Source organism: Capsicum annuum, chromosome 8 (assembly GCF_002878395.1).
Source record: "Capsicum annuum cultivar UCD-10X-F1 chromosome 8, UCD10Xv1.1, whole genome shotgun sequence".
NCBI classification, from domain to species: domain Eukaryota; kingdom Viridiplantae; phylum Streptophyta; class Magnoliopsida; order Solanales; family Solanaceae; genus Capsicum; species Capsicum annuum.
This window is the reverse complement of record NC_061118.1, coordinates 161,868,611-161,886,666: the sequence shown is the minus strand read 5'-3', so window position 1 is coordinate 161,886,666 and position 18,056 is coordinate 161,868,611. Positions and strand designations below refer to the sequence as shown.

Sequence of the window (18,056 nt, the reverse complement as noted above, 5' to 3'; positions counted from 1 at the left end):
CCCCCCCCCCCCCCCCCCCCCCCCCCCCCCCACAAGTCTGACATACTTTTTTCCTGGTGAAGTTGCCATTGTCCCTTGTGCAGATACCATTTCTACTGTAAAATTACTTATCAAATAATATATCACCTACTTGGTTGGTTCTCTTTTAGGATGGCTTAATCACCTTATTGCCTAGAGTAGTCGATCTTGTTCGTGGTCGTGACCTTGTAGTAATTGCTGCTGGAGGAATAGTGGATGAACGAGGTTATGTTGCTGCTCTGGCCCTTGGTGCACAAGGTGTTTCATTAGGTACCAGGTATGGAACTTTTAACTTCTTACATTTGAAAGGTGTTTCATTACTTGCTGTTTGTAAGTAGGTCTCATTTTTAGATTGCAGTTTGCGATGACCTATGATAATAGTTGTTTCAGCGCATTAGAAAGGAATATTGTGGGAACTTTTCTCACAGAAAAACTATTCATGTCCTTGCGTATGCCTAAACCATCACTAAGTTTGTAACTTCTTATGCCTTTTGCAAGGTTTCTTGCAACCGAGGAGAGCTATGCTCACCCAACATACAAGAGGAAGCTGATTGAATTTGATCAAACAGAGTACACAGACATATTTGGTCGTGCTAGGTGGCCAGGGGCACCACATCGTGTTCTGGCAACCCCGTTCTTCATGGAATGGAAGGAGCTCCCAAATCACGAGAATGAATCAAATCAACCTGTCATTGGCCGCACTATCATACATGGCAGGGTGAGTATCCCATTGCCATTCCTCCCAAAAGAATTGTTCTATCATATCCGTGACCAACCATTTCGTTTTGGGTACTAAAAGATTTAGGATTTTCTCAACTTGTTAGTTTTCTGTTCAACACTGATACCTGCTCGTCTTATCATTTTGGATACTTGATACAACCATTCCTATACTTGACAGGAAAGAGAGGTTCGTCGCTTTGCTGGTACAGTTCCAAATGCCACAACCACTGGAGATATAGAAAGCATGGCGATGTATGCTGGTCAGAGCATTGGTCTTATCAAGGAAATTCTACCCGCAGGTGAAGTGATAAATAGGATTGTTGAAGGGGCTCAACGACTGATTGATCAACAATTTGCGCCTGCGCATTAAGTCATCAGGACAGAACAACTAGGTACCAAATTATAAGGTTGTCATTTCGGGCCTTTTGCTGGTTTGTAAGGTATGAGATGAACTGACCACACATTATGTGCCAAGAGTTCATTCAAATAAAATTCAGAAAAGGAAATACAATAAGGAAAAGAAGAAATTATACATGTATAAAGAGTATAGTGATCAGTTAGAAATAGGAGTAGCGTTTTACTACCCCTCCTTTTTTCCATTTTGTTGACTTGATACTGTGACTTGCATCTTTATAATGACCTAAAGAAAGACATAGTCCTTCCTGCAATCTCAAGGCATAATTTGACTTGACGCAAAATTTACCAAAAGAAAGACACTTTTAAAATTTGTTATCTTAAACATGTCGTAATATTTGTGTTGCTATAAATATTTTGAAATCTCAATCTCGAACATGTCATAACATTGTTGTGGTTATAAAAGCTTTTCATCCAGGAGAGTACCAATATAAATAATTGTAGGTAAATACTATGCTTATATTATTTAGCAAAAAGTTTTGAAGCTCCAAATTTACTTGTAGTGAGTTGTATACCCTCTAAAGACAATATCCAAAAGATCTTCCCCACATCGCAGGTTCCAATTCACAATAATTTCACATTTTTTGGGAGCATTGCATTCTTCCTCTGCCAAAGTCACGAGCGGTCCATTAAACTTGCCCCTTTTTTTTTATTGAAAATATAACATAAACATGCACCTTAAGTTATCATATTTATGTAAATTTTTACTCTTACAAAGTAATTATAAAAATTTTAATTAATTATGTATCTTCGTTGGATATATCGGGGAGTTAATTATGTATCTTGATAGATCCAAAATTGGAAAAATGTATCGAGAGTTAATTATATATTTTTATAAGAAAAAAATGCATCTTCATTGATTGTATTATTATGTATCTCGATAGACTTAAAATCAAAATAATGTATTTGGGAACTAATTATGTATTTTTATCAAGGAAAAAATGTATCTTCGTTGAATGAATTGGAAGCTAATTATGTATCTCGACAGATTCAAAATCGAGATTTTCAATAGTCGTGTAAGATATTGTGATTTTTTATAATTAACCTTCAAATTGTCAGAATTTATGTTCTTTGCCTTTTTTTATTTTGACATTTCAGCAGTCTTCTATTTCTGTTAAGACACCCCAATTTGAATAAATTACTATATATAATAAGTGGCAATAAGCAAGCAAGTCTTCGATATGCCTGTTTATGCTGCTTGCTTCAGCTGCTTCAATAGTAATTTTACTATATTACCCCTAATTAATTACTATAAGTTATTTAAGTATTAAAAAAATTATAATATTAAATAAAAATATAAAATAATTGACATACCTACTTGTATTACCTGCTTCAGCTGCTTCAATCGTAATTTTACTATATTACTCCAAATTAATTACTATAGGTTATTTATGTATTAAAAAATTATAATATTTAATAAAAAATATAAAATTAACAAAAATAATAAATTAACTTTTGATTTTTAAATTAAGTTGATGTCTTATATGATGCCTATTTATGCTTTTTTCACAAGTATTTTTTATAGTAATTTTATTATATCACTTCTAATTATTTATTATAAGTCATTTAAGACATGAGTTCTTCGCTGCTTCAATCGTGATTTTACTATATCGCCCCTAATTAATTACTATGATCGTATTATAAAATTAATAATATTTCATAAAATAGACACAAAACGATATGTCAACATAAAACATTTGAATGACTATTGAAATTATATTACTGTCACATAAGTTAACTTTTGAAATTATATCAGTGTCATTTAAATTGAAATAGAAAAAATAGTATTGTAAATCACAATAATTGATAATTAAAATTATTTTAATAATTAATTATCAAAATTATATTTATGTTACATAAATTAAGATTAAAAAAATAATATATATTGACATATCGTTTTTACCTATTGTCAGGCATTTTTCGAATGACAAGTCAAAAATAAAAATATGTTTAATAATTTTACATCATGTGTGAACTTCAGACAGAGCTTTTCTTTGCAAGAATAATAATTCATGTAGTACTACGATTCTCTCAAAATCAATTTCTTTTTCTACAAAGGTTTTACCACCACTCCTATCATTTCAAAGGATTAATCTTATATTCAGTAAATGAACTTGTATGCAATTTATTCCTTGTCTATTTTTTTTAGATTACAAATACCGAGAGTTGGAATTAAAGAATTGCGAAAAGAGAAAAATATCATTCCTTTTAAACGAATTAATTATAAATTTAAAACACCCATTAAGTGAGTTGCTTAAACGAACAAACATATTAAATTAAATTATAGGCTTCTGAGGAGACAGGACGAAAGTATAACTTAAGAAGTAGTACTCTTTTCGGCAAACAAAACTAAAGTTGGGAACAAGCATATTAGGCTTCTGAGTAGGCAGGATGGAAGTATAACTTAAGAAGTACACTATTCGTCTCAATTTATATCGTATTTTTTTAATTAAGAGTTGATTTAATTAATTTTGGACTTTTCAAAAAATATAAGAAAAGTATATATATATATATATATATATTTATTTATTTATTTATTTATTTTTTCTCTCTTGCCAATCATGAAAAAATAAATTTAAAATATTAATCAAAATTCAGATAGGTTTGAAATCCGAAACATCATATAAATTGAAATGAATGAAGTACTAGTATATTTTTCCACCCCTTTACAAATTGAAATGAATGAAGTACTAGTATATTTTTCCATCCCTTAACAATTTCTTTTTGTTTACATGATATCTTCATTTTCACATACAAGATCTCTATTTTAACACATACTAATAGATATGGATTATGAAATGTCACTTTCTTCATTTCAAATCAAAAGATTCCATTCTCTTAGATAGTACAATTTTTTTACATTTCCTAGAATGTTGAATATTCTACTTACCAGTTGTTTTCTTGATATTGTTTTTATTTAATCGTGTGAATACGTATAAGTAAGATACTCCAAATTCAACGCTAATTTCTTGATAACGTGGCTATAAAAAGTGGCCACAACTTTCTCAGCCTCCATCTAACATCACTAAACATAACAAAAGAAAAATGGCAAGTTTTGCAAATACCAAAAGGCCTCATGTAGTATGTGTACCTTTTCCAGCACAAGGTCACATAAGTCCAATGCTCAAACTAGCCAAACTTGTTCACCACAATGGCTTTTATACAACATTTGTTAACACTGAATTCAACCACAAACGTCTTCTCCGGTCCAATGGACCACAATCCCTCGATGGTTTGCCCGATTTCCGGTTCGAGACTATACCGGATGGCCTCCCTCCTTCAGACCGCAATGCCACACAAGATCCTCCATCAATATGTGCAGCTACAGCCAAGAATTGTCTGGCACCATTTCGAAATCTCATTAATAAGGTAAACGCGACGGAGGGTGTTCCTCCAGTGACATGTATCGTGTCTGATGGAGTTATGAGTTTTACGTTGAGAGTTGCTGAGGAGTTGGGTATTCCTGATGTGTTGTTTTGGACTACAAGTGCTTGTGGTTTCATGTGTTACTTGCAGTATCGTCAGCTTGTTCAAAGAGGATACACCCCTCTCAAAGGTAACTACAAATTTTTATCTACCTCCATGCATGTGATTTGTTTTGAGTTCAAGTTCTATGTACGGAACGTAAAAAGTAATTACATGTAAGTATCTAGCTTCTATATAACACTAAGTTAATACTTATAGTGTACAAAGTTTACTACTCTGCCAATATAGCTTAAACCATTTTCTAAATGGAGTCTAAGAAAGAATATACTAGCTAAATATATGTACTGTCGTCTGTCAATTAGAATTTACGTCTTAAATAGGTTATGCCATTATTATTATAGGTAAAAAGAGAGAGTTTGTTCGAAGGAGGAGGATCAGGATACATGTTGTAAGATCTAGAAGGAGGACAAACTAACTGGTTAACAAACTACTACTATAATTAACACCTCTTATGAGTGGACCGACTCAATAATTTCCAACAACTTTGAAACATGGTTGTGGCAGGATCCGGAATATATTTAGCACTCCCCCATTAAAATTTGTTTGTCAAAATTTTATTTTTAGTCTGTTTAATTTTAAAAAGAATGCATTTTTTTCTTGTTGGACAACTCTTTAATTCTAACTTTTCACCTACCATGCTAATTAAGATTATTTGATTAAAGAACATTTTTATATATTTTACTTATCTTTATATTTAAAATCATGAGATTAAAATTTTTTTTTTTTAAATTTTCCTATGTCCCCGCAAAGTCAAAATAATGCAAATAAATTGAATTGGAGAAAGTATATGTTTTGTGAATGGAAAGCACGGGCGCTAATCAACGTACGTGATATACATAAATTTTGAATTGTCAATTAAGTTGGAGGCTTGGAGACTCTTTTTTCATACAGAACAATCAACAATGTAGTTAGTCAATTAAGTAGTTAGCAAATTCTATACGACTATGAAAAGTAAAATTATTTTTCCGTCTGTTCCTAATCAGAAAATCTTAAATAATTCCACTAATAACGCCCAAACAATATTATTGATGGGACATGAGGGAAGAAAAGATGAGTCGAAAGAACTGTGCTGAATTGAATGCATCAAAGAAGATAAAAAACTTAGATCATGATTGTTATTATTATTATTTTTGAAACGCACTCTTCTGGCAAGTGGTCAATTACAATCATGCTTCTGTTAGAAAATATGACATAATTTAGGAAAACCCTTTCTATATGAGAACTACATTATTAGAACAAGTCAATATGGGGTCCATAAATCAAAAAAGTCCCTTTTTTTTTTTTTTGAAAAAAAAAAATGAATATTTTAATACCAGTATGATTTTTCATGCATATCTAAAAGAGGATATTTAAAAATCTGAATCATTTATTAATGTTTAGCAAAGGGAACATATGGTTTTCCAGGCACAAAGTAAATAATATTTTTATTGAGAATTGGGTGATTGATATATTGCTTGATGCTTTATTTCGAATCAAATAAATTGAATAGATTGCTAAAGGATTCCGAGTTCAAATCCATAATCAAATTTTAATGCGTATTTTTTACTCCTATTTTTTTTTAATCATCGCTCGTTTCTGTCGTTATGCAGATGAAAATGATATTACAAACGGATACTTGGAGACAACAGTAGATTGGGTCCCTGGAATGAGAGATATGAGGCTAAAAGATTTCCCAAGTTTCATCAGAACAACAGATCCCAATGACATAATGCTTAATTTCTTCTTAAATGAAACTGAAACTGAAAGGATTTCTAAAGCCACAGCTATAATCTTGAACACATTTGATGCATTTGAGCATGATGTCTTGCATGCCCTTCTCACCATACATCCAAACATTTATACCATTGGTCCTTTACAACTTTTGCTCAATGACACAATTGTTGATGAAAAGGTCAAATCAATTGGTTCAAATTTATGGAAAGAAGATTTGAGCTGCATTGAGTGGCTTGATAAAAAAGAACGAAACTCAGTTGTTTATGTGAATTTTGGAAGTGTAACTGTGATGAATTACGACGAATTTACTGAGATGGCATGGGGACTTGCTAATAGCAAGAAACAATTTTTATGGATCATTAGGCCTGATTTAATTACAGGGGACGACGTTGTAAATTTGCCTGAAGATTTTTTAAGTGAAATTAAAGATAGAGGGATGATAGCCAGCTGGTGTCCTCAAGAGAAAGTATTGAAACATCGCGCTATTGGAGGGTTCTTGACTCACAATGGATGGAATTCCGTGTTAGAAAGTGTTTGTGCAGGCGTGCCAGTGATTTGTTGGCCATTTTTTGCTGAGCAACAGACGAATTGTAGGTACAGTTGCATTGAATGGGGGATGGGAATGGAAATAATTGACCTCAAGAGAAGTGAAGTTGAGATTCTTGTAAGGGAATTGATGGATGGGGAAAAAGGAAAGAAGATGAAGTTGAAAGCTATGAATTGGAAGGACGAAGCAGAGAAGGCTGCTAATCCAGGAGGTTCTTCTTGTATCAACTTGAACAAATTGTTTAATGAGGTACTTTTCGCTCCGAGCTCTGAGGTGTCAAATGGTCGGGTTTGATCAAACTTAGGTATATTAAACGGGTTAATAATGATCAACTCGTCTAAAATTTGAGCAGATCGAAATAGGTTGTGGGTTCAAAATAATAAATTATGTCTCAATCTGTCTATGTACTAATGGACATATGCAATATTAACTCTGGAAAGTTGCTACTGTTTTTAGCTACTTGTGTAGTTAGGGAAATGGTCCTATGTCCCAATTGTTGTTTCGGGTACACAATTAGTATATTTATACAATACACTTCAATCTATGTTCAAGACTGTTTCAAGAACAACTATGACGTTTTTAACACCTTCAACACAAGTTCAAAATGAATAATAAAAATGAATTATCAAAGAAGTATGTTTATCAACTCTTTTTAAAGAAATAAGATGAAGTAGAAATAAAACTAAGTCCTCCGATTTTACGGAGTATTCTTAAGGAAATAATTCTCCTCAAATATCTGAGTTGCAGAATTTTTTCCTTCCAGGATAAAATGACTCACAATCTGAAGGTAGTGGTACCTCAAACTTTCAAATTTCTCGAACACACTTAACGGCCGATGATCACAAAGAGTTTTGAAAGAAGAAGAATGTTTTTCAGCACTTAATTAAAATTATATCTATACCTGAGAAAAAGTTCAGGTATTTATAGCCATCAAATATCCCTTTGGAAAGGAAGCAGTGGTTTATGGAAAAGTGTATCATTTTGGAACAGTCATGTCTGTTCCTTCTGAAATAGTATGTCTTTTCTGAACAGTCATTTCCGACAGAACAATTACCCAGGTTGCATCCCTTTCGAGTTGCGTTTCTACATGTATTTGCATGACATTCATGGAGAAAATTTTGTTGGATTTTTGGATCAAAATATATCACTTGTTTTTTCAATTTTCAAATAAATTGTCAAAAATGTTATTTTTTCATATCTTGATTCTTGCCTCACTATTTACTTATAGGTATGTTTCTTAATAAAAAAACAAGAAAGTTGCTTTCTCCCACCAATGTGGAAGAAGTAGACTTTTCTTTAAGTGAGTACACTTTCCTTTTAAGTGAGAGTTCACTTTTCCTCCAATAATTCGCTCCATTTTTCATTCACGCGTCCAATTAAACCCAACACCAATATGGTTATCAATCTTTAATAAATGTTTTTCATTTCACAAATTCCCTTGATTACGTTTACTGAGGCTCAGATTGCGTACATGCTTGTATAGATAGTAACCTTAGGTAAATCCTGAGTACTGAGGGACGCCCCTCGATAAATCTGATAGGTAAAATAGAAATTTTGTAAGAAATAATATATTGTGTTACCTCTTCAATACTTGAATCCTTGATATGATTCTTTAGCAAGTTCTAGAATCCCTACGATTCTTATCAAGTGTACTTTTTAAGATGGACAATATTCTTCAATCCGTACTAGAAATCAAATTATTAATTAAGAAATGATATATATAATATAGTCTCTTGATTTTCAAAAGAGAAGCAAGGGAGAATGATAAAAATGATAGAAATCAGATTTCTTAAATGAGCAGTTAATCCTAATTGATATTTTTCACTTTGCCTCTTTTATCTTTTAAGAGTTTTACTAATTAACTAAATGATTGGATAGAAGTACATCTTTCACTAATTTATCCAAATTCATGCTTGAAGAACCCTGTTCACAACAAATTGTGAACAAATTTTCGTTAATGCTAAAAATTAACTGCAAATAAAAAATAAAATAAATAAAAAGAATAATTTTATTTAAGGTAATTTTGCAGGTACAATTTCGTTATTCTCTCGATTCTTCTGTCCTAAGGTTTTTCCGTGATTTGAGGGCCTTTGCAGCGTAATTCTCGAACTTCCAGATGATTTGAGCGTCCCAGAAATTTGTTTGGATCTCCAGGAATTGTTTGACAGCACTTCGTCTTGTCGAGTTGACTCGTCTTGTCGAGTTGACCTCCGGGCAGAACTCCGTTAGTCGATTCGTTTGAAAGCACTTCGTCTTGTGGAGTTGACCTCCGGACAGAACTCCGTTAGTCGATTCGTTGAAGAGCTGTGTAGTCAATACAGAGGCTTCCTCCAATGCTTGCAGAGCTGTGTAGTCAATGCAGAAGCTCTGTATAGTCAATGCAGAAGCTTCCTCCAGAAGCTTCCTCCAATGCTTGCAGAATCCCCTCTTTAGCATGTCAGGTTACCCCCTATTTATAGTTGTAGGGGGTAGGCATGGTTGCTAGTGGTTGGCCGAAACATGTCATTTTGACACTTGACAATTTTTGACTAGTTCTTGGATTTGAATGAGATTTCCACATATTTGTACATGTGGCGGCATCTCATTGGTCTTGGATTTGACTGGGATGCCACGTCACTTGATGAGTTTGGGCTTCCAAGTGTAATGAACTTTGAAGTCCTTGATGAGGAATTAAATGGACTTATCGTTTTTTATAGCCCAAACTAATTTTAGGCCCAGTAAAATATAAATCAAATCCAAATTTTATATGAATTTAACCCAATAAATTTTAGGTGTCTACAAACCCTTAACTCCAGTAGCCTCTTCTGCCTATACTTTCCGTTCACTTACCTTTTTCTTCACTTTCTGACCTTTATCTCCTTCATCCATCATTTCCCTTACAATCTTTTCCACTTCGATCTCTCTTCACATTCTTGGCAATTATTTCCACACCAATACCCCCCATTAATTCCTAACATACAGACCTGCACATGATAATCAAGAAATCTTTTATTTTGAATCCACCCTACTTAGTTAATTTTGTTATTTCCAGTAATATGTACCAGACCAATAAGGGACAAGAACTATTAGAAAAATGTGGAGCTCATGAAGGGGCCGCGGATCGAAGAGAAGGAGCGGCAGACTGACTTCAAGGTTGGTAAGTTTTTGAAGAAGGGACGCACATGATAATTCAGTCTAATGGAAAGTGAAGTGCCTTATAAGATATATCACAAGTTTAGACGGTACGCTCACTTTTTGGCTCGGTAGCGCAAGAGACCCTTAAGGTGATCTGTTGGTTCAAAGCAGATAATATGTGGCATGGACTTAGATGCTTATATGATACATATATAATTAACTAATGATTAAAAGACAACACTGCATACCTGCAGTTTATGTGCTGATCAGCAAAAAATGGCCAACAAATCATCCGGTACAACACTTCCTATGCTTTCCATGACCGAATTCCGTCCACAGTTAGTCAAAAACGCACCTATTGATGCATTTTTGAAAACTTGTTCTTGGCAACACCATCTTGAAATAAAGCCTCTTTCTTTCGTTTCTTGGACTAATTCACTTGGTAACATTACAACTGCATCAGACCTAATTACCCAGAAAAAAATCTTCTTGCTATTAGCAAGTCCCCATGCAAATTTCAATGGATTCGTCGTATATTTAGTAAATGATCTGGTATACAATTTATTCCTCGCCTATTCTTTAGATTACAAATATTATTAATAAAGAAATTTTTTGAATCTATCTATATCTATATTTATATCTAGAATCTATAATCTATTATAATAATAATATAATATATAATAATAATCTATGATATATTAAAAGTGTGAAGCACCTTAGAAATATTGTTTGAACATTGTGCCCATCATTAGAAGTCTTTTCTTTAGACAAAATTGTCTTTTCACTATTTTTTTAATATTTAAAAGTTGAAAATTAATTATGTATCGGGAGCTAATTATGTATCTTTACAAGGAAAAAAATGTATCTTCATTGAATGTATTATGTATTTCGACGGACCTAAAATAAATAAAGAATATCGGAAGCTAATTATGTATCTTTACAAAGGAATAAATGTATCTTCGTTGGATGTATCGGGAACTAATTATGTATTTCGACAGATTCAAAATAGAATTTCAATAATTATGTAAAATGTCGTAATTTTCTAAAATTAAACTTCAAATTATCGAAATTTATTTTGTTTGCACTTTTTTATTTTTCTGCTAAGACACCCCAATTTGAATAAATGTTTACCTAACAAGCATATTTCGAATGACAGGTCAAAAATAAAAATATGTGTAATAATTTTACATCAGGTGGGACAACCTCAGACAGTTTTTCTTTGCAAGAACAAAAATTCATACTACGATTCTCTCAAAATCAGTTTCTTTTTCTACAAAGGTTTTACTATGAGTCCTATCATTTCAAAGGATTCATCTTATATTCAGTAAATGAACTTGTATACAATTTATTCCTTGCCTATTTTTTAGATTACAAATATTATTAATAAAGAAGAATTTTAAATTTATAATTTTAAATATGTCACGTGAAAGTTGAACTTAAAGAATAGTGAAAAGAGAAAAGTATCATTTTTTTTTAAAACAAACTAATTATAAATTTTAAACAGTCATTAAGTGAGTTGTTTAAACGAACATGACTAATTAAGTGAGAAGTTTAAAGTTCGACAAACAGACCTAAAATTGGGAAAAAACACATTAGGCTTCTGAGTAGGCACGACGGAATTATAATTTAGTAGTGCTTTTTTCGTCTCAATTTATGTTGTATTTTTTTTTTTTGTTGTTTGGAGTTAGTTTAATTAGTTTTTAAAATTAAATTAAATTAAATTAAATTAATATTTGGATTTTCAAAAAATATAAGAAAATTATATATATTTCGTTTTTCTCTCTTGCGAATGATGAAAAAATACATTTAAAATTTTAGTCAAAGTTCACATAAGTTTGGATTCCGAGATGTCATATAAAATGAAATGAAAAGTACTAGTATACAACAGAAAAAATGGTTTTCTATCCCCTTACAAATTTTTTTAGTGTAGACATCGAAATTTTCTGAACTTTATAATAAGAATTTAATTTCTATTAGAATTTTCGAAGGCTTGGAGGTTACTACTCTACCCTAAACCAAGCATCTCCAAGATCCCAAATATCCCACAAAATTCATGATATATTCATAAATCTCGAATATCTCTAGGTAATTCCATAAACACATGAAATATCGGAAGGGGATCAAAACCCTCTTTTCTTGATAATCAAATAAATCAAGAGGATCCACAAATTCTCTTTTTTTCATGGAGATCAAAACCCTCTTTCTTGATAATCAAATAAATCAAGAACATCCACAAATCCTCTTTTTCATGGAGATCAAAACTCAAATATTCCTACGTTCGAGAAATACATCACTAACGGTCGTCAAATAAGAAGAAATCCATAGCAAATACAAATATTCCTACATTCAAAAAATATGTTATTGACGGCCCTCGAATTACGGAGAAAATCAAGAGAAGAACATATTTGTATCCATATCGTTTATTAATAAAAAATCACATTTCTTCATATTTGTGAAAATTTTGTTGGAAACACTTAGTTTTAGATTTTTAACAAGATATCTTCATTTTCACATAAAAAATCTCTATTTTAACACATACTAATAAATATGAAAATGTCATTTTGTTCATTTCAAATCAAATAAAGATCTCATTAATTTCTCATAGATATTTTTTACATTTCCTAGAATGTTAATGTTCTACTAACCAGGTGTTTTCTTGATATTGTTTTTATTTAATGGTGTGAATTACGTATAAGTAAGATACGCCAAATTCAGCCCTAATTTCTTGATAACGTGGCTATAAAAAGTGGCCACAACTTTCTCAGCCTCCATCTAACATCACTAAACATAACAAAAGAAAAAATGGCAAGTTTTGCAAATACCAAAAGGCCTCATGTAGTATGTGTACCTTTTCCAGCACAAGGTCACGTAAGTCCAATGCTCAAACTAGCCAAACTTGTTCACCACAATGGCTTTTATACAACATTTGTTAACACTGAATTCAACCACAAACGTCTTCTCCGGTCCAATGGACCACAATCCCTCGATGGTTTGCCCGATTTCCGATTCGAGACTATACCAGATGGCCTCCCTCCTTCAGACCGAAATGCCACACAACATGTTCCATCAATATGTGCAGCTACAGCCAAGAATTGTCTGGTACCATTTCGCAACCTCATTAATAAGATTAATGCGACGGAGGGTGTTCCTCCTGCGACATGTATCGTGTCTGATGGAATTATGAGTTTCACGTTGAGAGTTGCTGAGGAATTGGGTATTCCTGATGTGTTGTTTTGGACTACAAGTGCTTGTGGTTTCATGTGTTACTTGCAGTATCGTCAGCTTGTTCAAAGAGGATACACCCCTCTCAAAGGTAACTACAAATTGTTCTACTTATAGTAACTAGCTTCTATATAACATTAAGTGAGTAATACTTATAGTGTTCAAAGTTTAGTACACTATCAATATAGCTTAAACCATTTTCTAAATGGAGTTTAAGAAAGAACATACTAGCTAAATATATGTACAGTCGTCTGTCAATTAGAATCTTGCTAATCATGTAGTCTGCAACTACCACACGATACATGTTGTGATCCTCATGGATAAGTAAGATCTAGAAGGAGGACAAACTAATTGGTTAACAAACTACTATAATTAATACCTTTTATGAGTTAGTCCCGTCTCAATAATTTCCAACAACTTTGAAACATGCTAGTGGGAATATATTTAGTACTCCCTCCATTAAAATTTGTTTGGCATATTTTTATTTTTAGTCTATTTAATTTAAAAAAGAATGTAATTTTCTTTCTTTGAACAATTCCTTAATTCTAACTTTCCATGGAGCATGCTAATTAAGCTTATAAGATTATAGAAAATTAACCACAAAATTAAAAAGTCTATTTTAATTTCTTATATTCCACGCAAAGTCAAAATCACAAGAACAAATCGAATTGAAAAAAATATATGTTCTGTGAACTAAAAATTAGGACACTAAAAAATATCTAACTCGAAAATACCGTACATAATACACATAAAATTAGAATTGACTTATAGAAGCGAAAGTTGGAGGCTTGCGGACTCTTTTTCATACAGAACAATCAACTATGTAATTAGTAAATTACGTAGTTAGCAAATTCTGTTCGACTATGAAAAGTAAAACTATTTTTCCTTCTGTTCCTAATCACTAAATCATAAATAATTCCACTAATAACGTCCAAACAATATTATTGATGGGAGATGATGGAACAAATGATAGGTCGAAAGAACTGTGCTGAATTGAATGCATCAAAGAAGACAAAAACCTTATATCATGATTGTTATTATTATTTTTGAAATGTAATGCTTGTGGCAAGTGGTCAATTATGCTTCTCTCAGTAAACGTGACAATATGAGAACTATATTATTAGAACAAGTCAATATGGGGTCCACAAATCCAGAAAAGACTTAGTAAAAAAAATAAAAAAATTGAACATTTCAATACCACTGATTTTGCATGCATATCTAAAAGAGGATATTCAAAAATCTGAATCATTTATTAATGTTTAGCAAAGGGAACATATGGTTTTCCAGAAACAAAATAAATTGGCTGCTTGATAGGTGATGTATTCCTTGATGCTTTATTTTGAATGAATAGATTGCTAAAGAATTCCGAGTTCAAAGCCCTAATCAAATTCTAAATCCATCTCTGATCCTACACCTACTTATTTTTTACTCCTATTTTTGTTTAATCATCGCTCTTTTCTGTCGTTACGCAGTTGAAAGTGATATTACAAACGGATACTTGGAGACAACAGTAGATTGGGTCCCTGGAATGAGAGACATGAGGCTAAAAGATTTCCCAAGTTTCATCAGAACAACAGATCCCAATGACATAATGCTTAATTTCTTCTTAAATGAAACTGAAACTGAAAGAATTTCTAAAGCCACGGCTATAATCTTGAACACATTTGATGCATTTGAGCATGATGTCTTGCATGCCCTTCTCACCATACATCCAAACATTTATACCATTGGTCCTTTACAACTTTTGCTCAATAACACAATTGATGATGAAAAGGTCAAGTCAATTGGTTCAAATTTGTGGAAGGAAGATTTGAGCTGCGTTGAATGGCTTGATACAAAAGAACCAAACTCAGTTGTTTATGTGAATTTTGGAAGTATAACTGTGATGAATTACGACGAATTTACTGAGATGGCCTGGGGACTTGCTAATAGCAAGAAACAATTTTTATGGATCATTAGGCCTGATTTAATTACAGGGGACGCTGTAAATTTGCCTGAAGATTTTTTAAGTGAAATTAAAGATAGAGGGATGATAGCCAGCTGGTGTCCTCAAGAGAAAGTACTGAAACATCGCGCTATTGGAGGGTTCTTGACTCATAGTGGATGGAATTCCATGTTAGAAAGTGTTTGTGCAGGCGTGCCAGTGATTTGTTGGCCATTTTTCGCGGAGCAACAGACGAATTGTAGGTACAGTTGCATTGAGTGGGAGATGGGAATGGAGATAATTGATCTTAAAAGAAGTGAAGTTGAGATTCTTGTAAGGGAATTGATGGATGTGGAAAAGGGAAAGAAGATGAAGTTGAAAACTATGAATTGGAAGGAGGAAGCTGAGAAGGCTGCTAATCCAGGAGGTTCTTCTTGTATCAACTTGAACAAATTGTTTAATGAGGTACTTTTCGCTCCGAGCTCTGAGGTGTCAAATGGTCGGATTTGATCAAACTTAGGTATATTAAACGGGTCAATAATGATCAACTCGTCTAAAATTTGAGCAGATCGAAATAGGTTGTGGGTTCAAAATAATAAACTATGTCTCAATCTGTCTATGTACTAATGGACCTATGCATTATTAACTCTGGAAAGTTGCTACTGTTTTTAGCTACTTGTGTAGGCAGGGAAATGGTCCTATGTCTCAATATGGTTATCAATCTTCAATAAATGTTTTTCATTTTCCAAGCATATATCCAAATATATATATATATATATATATATATATATATATTGCTATATCAAACACATATATAAATGAGAAATTAGACTTACTCTTCTTATTGCACTTGTCTAGATCAGGTTTTGCTATTTAAGTGGTTTCTAACTTAGTAACTTTTAGCACGTAATATTTGTACTTATTTATATCGAGTTATTACACTAATGTGACTGACTAATATTTGTCTTTGAGCAAGTTAGGCATGCATAAAATTAACTATGATGCGATTGTGATGTTACACTTGTTATTTTCCATAATACGGGTACGTAGAATCTGTATAACAGAACAATAACTTCAACTCGTGTTTAAGTATGAACAAGAACACAATGAAGTTTTAAATACCCTCAACACAAGATCAGAAGGACCTTTCCAAGAGGTGTATTTATCTTTCAGAAAATAAAGATGAAACAAAAATGTTTAAGGCCAAGTCGTCCGAATTCACGGACTTTCCTTAAGGAATAATTCCCCTCACTGTATCCGAGGTTATAGAATCTTCCTCCCAGGATAAAATGGCCTTCAATCCGACTATAGCGGTACCTCAAATAGGCGGATTCTTCGAACACACTCACTGTTTGAATGATCACACGTAGAGTATTTTTAAGATAAGAAGAATGTTTTGTAATCTGAAAATTTCTGTATTTTCTATGTCATAAACCTGTGGATGAAACCAGGTTTATATAGCCACTAGATGCCCCTTTGAAAAGGTGGCATTGGTTCATAATAGAGGTGTGTGACTCTTCCTGAAAATGCATGTCTATTCACTTAAAACAATGCAGTATTCTGAAACAGTGCACTGGTTGTGTATTTTCGTTGAAGAGTTGCAACTAACAATCTGAAACAATAAATTTTGTCCAAAAATATAGATCTCATCGATCGATTCAAATCCAAATCCGAAGCCGAAGCTGAACCGAGCGAGCGACGATGACGACGGCGCGAGGCATCATTTATTTCTTGCCTCACTTGCCATATGGAGTAAGTGTTTCTCATTATAAACACTCTCAAGTTCTCTTCTTCCACCAGTGTGGGAGAAAGAGTAAACTTGCCATTTTGGGAGTACACTTTCCATTTTAGTGTCTCCTTTCCTCCACCTTTTTACTCTCCATTTTTCCATTCACAGCCTTTCATTACTATGAACCCAACAATCCCCCACATGAATGGGGAATGACTATTTTTCGTAAAACTTTTACGGACAAGTATGTGATCATCAAGTAAAGACTGATTGCATCTGGATAAGTGGGTTTCCCTTTGAACTTTCCGTAATGAACATGCATCGGATGCACTCGATCAATCGGTAGATTTGATATATTTGAACCGTCAAGCTTTAATGTACACCTAGACAACATATGTCACACAACCAGGCTTTTACCGTTTATGGCTCTTACGATTTTGTTCTTTTCAGCCATGAACACGTCCCGGTTTTAATGAGAACTTAGAGAATAGGTCTTTACTAACATTCTCTTTGAAGCGGCTTCCACTTCGCCCACACATAGGTAATTTCTAAACGTTCAATCCTATAGATTAAACTATTTGGTCAAATCTACCAAATTTAGGTAATCATTAAAAGACTTTTCACCTTAAGTCTTATCCTTGTTTACTATACATTGTCTACATCATGAGAATGGGTTGGGTAATTGACAATGTTGAACCTGTCAGACACAACTTTGTTTGATCTCCTTGAACCTAGCTCTTGGGATCTCCAGTCTGCTAGGTAGAGTTACCGCCATGCTGACTTATCCTAGGCCTTAAACCCATTCTCTTGGATGTCCTTTCTACTCCTTCTCTAGATAGGCCTTTTGTAAGTGGATCCGACACATTATCCTTCGACTTTACATAGTCTACAGTGATAATTCTACTAGAGAGAAGTTCTCTAACGGTATCATGTCTTCGTCTTATATGACGAGATTTGTCGTTATACATCATGCTCCCTGCCCTACCTATTGCTGCTTGGCAATCACAGTGTATACATACTGGTACCACTGGCTTCGGCCAATACAGAATATCTTCCAAGAAATTTTGGAGCCATTCTGCTTCTTCACCGGCTCTATCTAATGCGATAAATTCAGATTCCATTATAGAGCGATCGATACAAGTCTGTTTGGATGATTTTCAAGAAAGTGA

The 18,056-nt window shown here is 33.1% G+C and overlaps 3 protein-coding genes across 3 annotated transcripts in view; all 3 read left to right on the top strand.

The window, feature by feature from the left end:
• The window catches only part of LOC107840057 ((3aS,4S,5R,7aS)-5-hydroxy-7a-methyl-1-oxo-octahydro-1H-indene-4-carboxyl-CoA dehydrogenase), a 3,429-nt gene extending 2,092 nt beyond the window's left edge, over positions 1 to 1,337 (top strand). Inside the window, exons 4-6 of the mRNA XM_016683775.2 lie at positions 150 to 295; positions 517 to 736; positions 917 to 1,337. Coding sequence (XP_016539261.2) covers positions 150 to 295; positions 517 to 736; positions 917 to 1,108 — 558 coding nt within the window. The 3' untranslated portion in view covers positions 1,109 to 1,337. The remainder of the gene's footprint in view (positions 1 to 149; positions 296 to 516; positions 737 to 916) is intronic.
• Positions 1,338 to 3,974: 2,637 nt separating this feature from the next.
• Positions 3,975 to 7,357, top strand: LOC107840056 (7-deoxyloganetin glucosyltransferase). The gene is made up of 2 exons (XM_016683774.2): positions 3,975 to 4,708; positions 6,228 to 7,357. Exons 1-2 carry the CDS (start codon positions 4,198 to 4,200, stop codon positions 7,190 to 7,192), a joined length of 1,476 nt encoding a protein of 491 aa, XP_016539260.1. The 5' UTR covers positions 3,975 to 4,197; the 3' UTR covers positions 7,193 to 7,357.
• A 5,355-nt stretch (positions 7,358 to 12,712) lies between these two features.
• LOC107879896 (7-deoxyloganetin glucosyltransferase) lies at positions 12,713 to 15,912 on the top strand. Its single transcript, XM_016726825.2, has 2 exons — positions 12,713 to 13,325; positions 14,707 to 15,912. Exons 1-2 carry the CDS (start codon positions 12,815 to 12,817, stop codon positions 15,666 to 15,668), a joined length of 1,473 nt encoding a protein of 490 aa, XP_016582311.1. The 5' UTR covers positions 12,713 to 12,814; the 3' UTR covers positions 15,669 to 15,912.
• Positions 15,913 to 18,056: the final 2,144 nt, after the last annotated feature.

What these genes read in the sequence shown, in the direction of transcription:
- LOC107840056 (XM_016683774.2), top strand. Translation starts at nt 4,198, where the DNA reads ATGGCAAGTTTTGCAAATACCAAAAGGCCTCATGTAGTATGTGTACCT. An exon ending in AGGATACACCCCTCTCAAAG is followed by an intron (nt 4,709 to 6,227) that starts GTAACTACAAAT and finishes GTCGTTATGCAG; the next exon opens with ATGAAAATGATATTACAAAC.
- LOC107879896 (XM_016726825.2), top strand. Translation starts at nt 12,815, where the DNA reads ATGGCAAGTTTTGCAAATACCAAAAGGCCTCATGTAGTATGTGTACCT. An exon ending in AGGATACACCCCTCTCAAAG is followed by an intron (nt 13,326 to 14,706) that starts GTAACTACAAAT and finishes GTCGTTACGCAG; the next exon opens with TTGAAAGTGATATTACAAAC.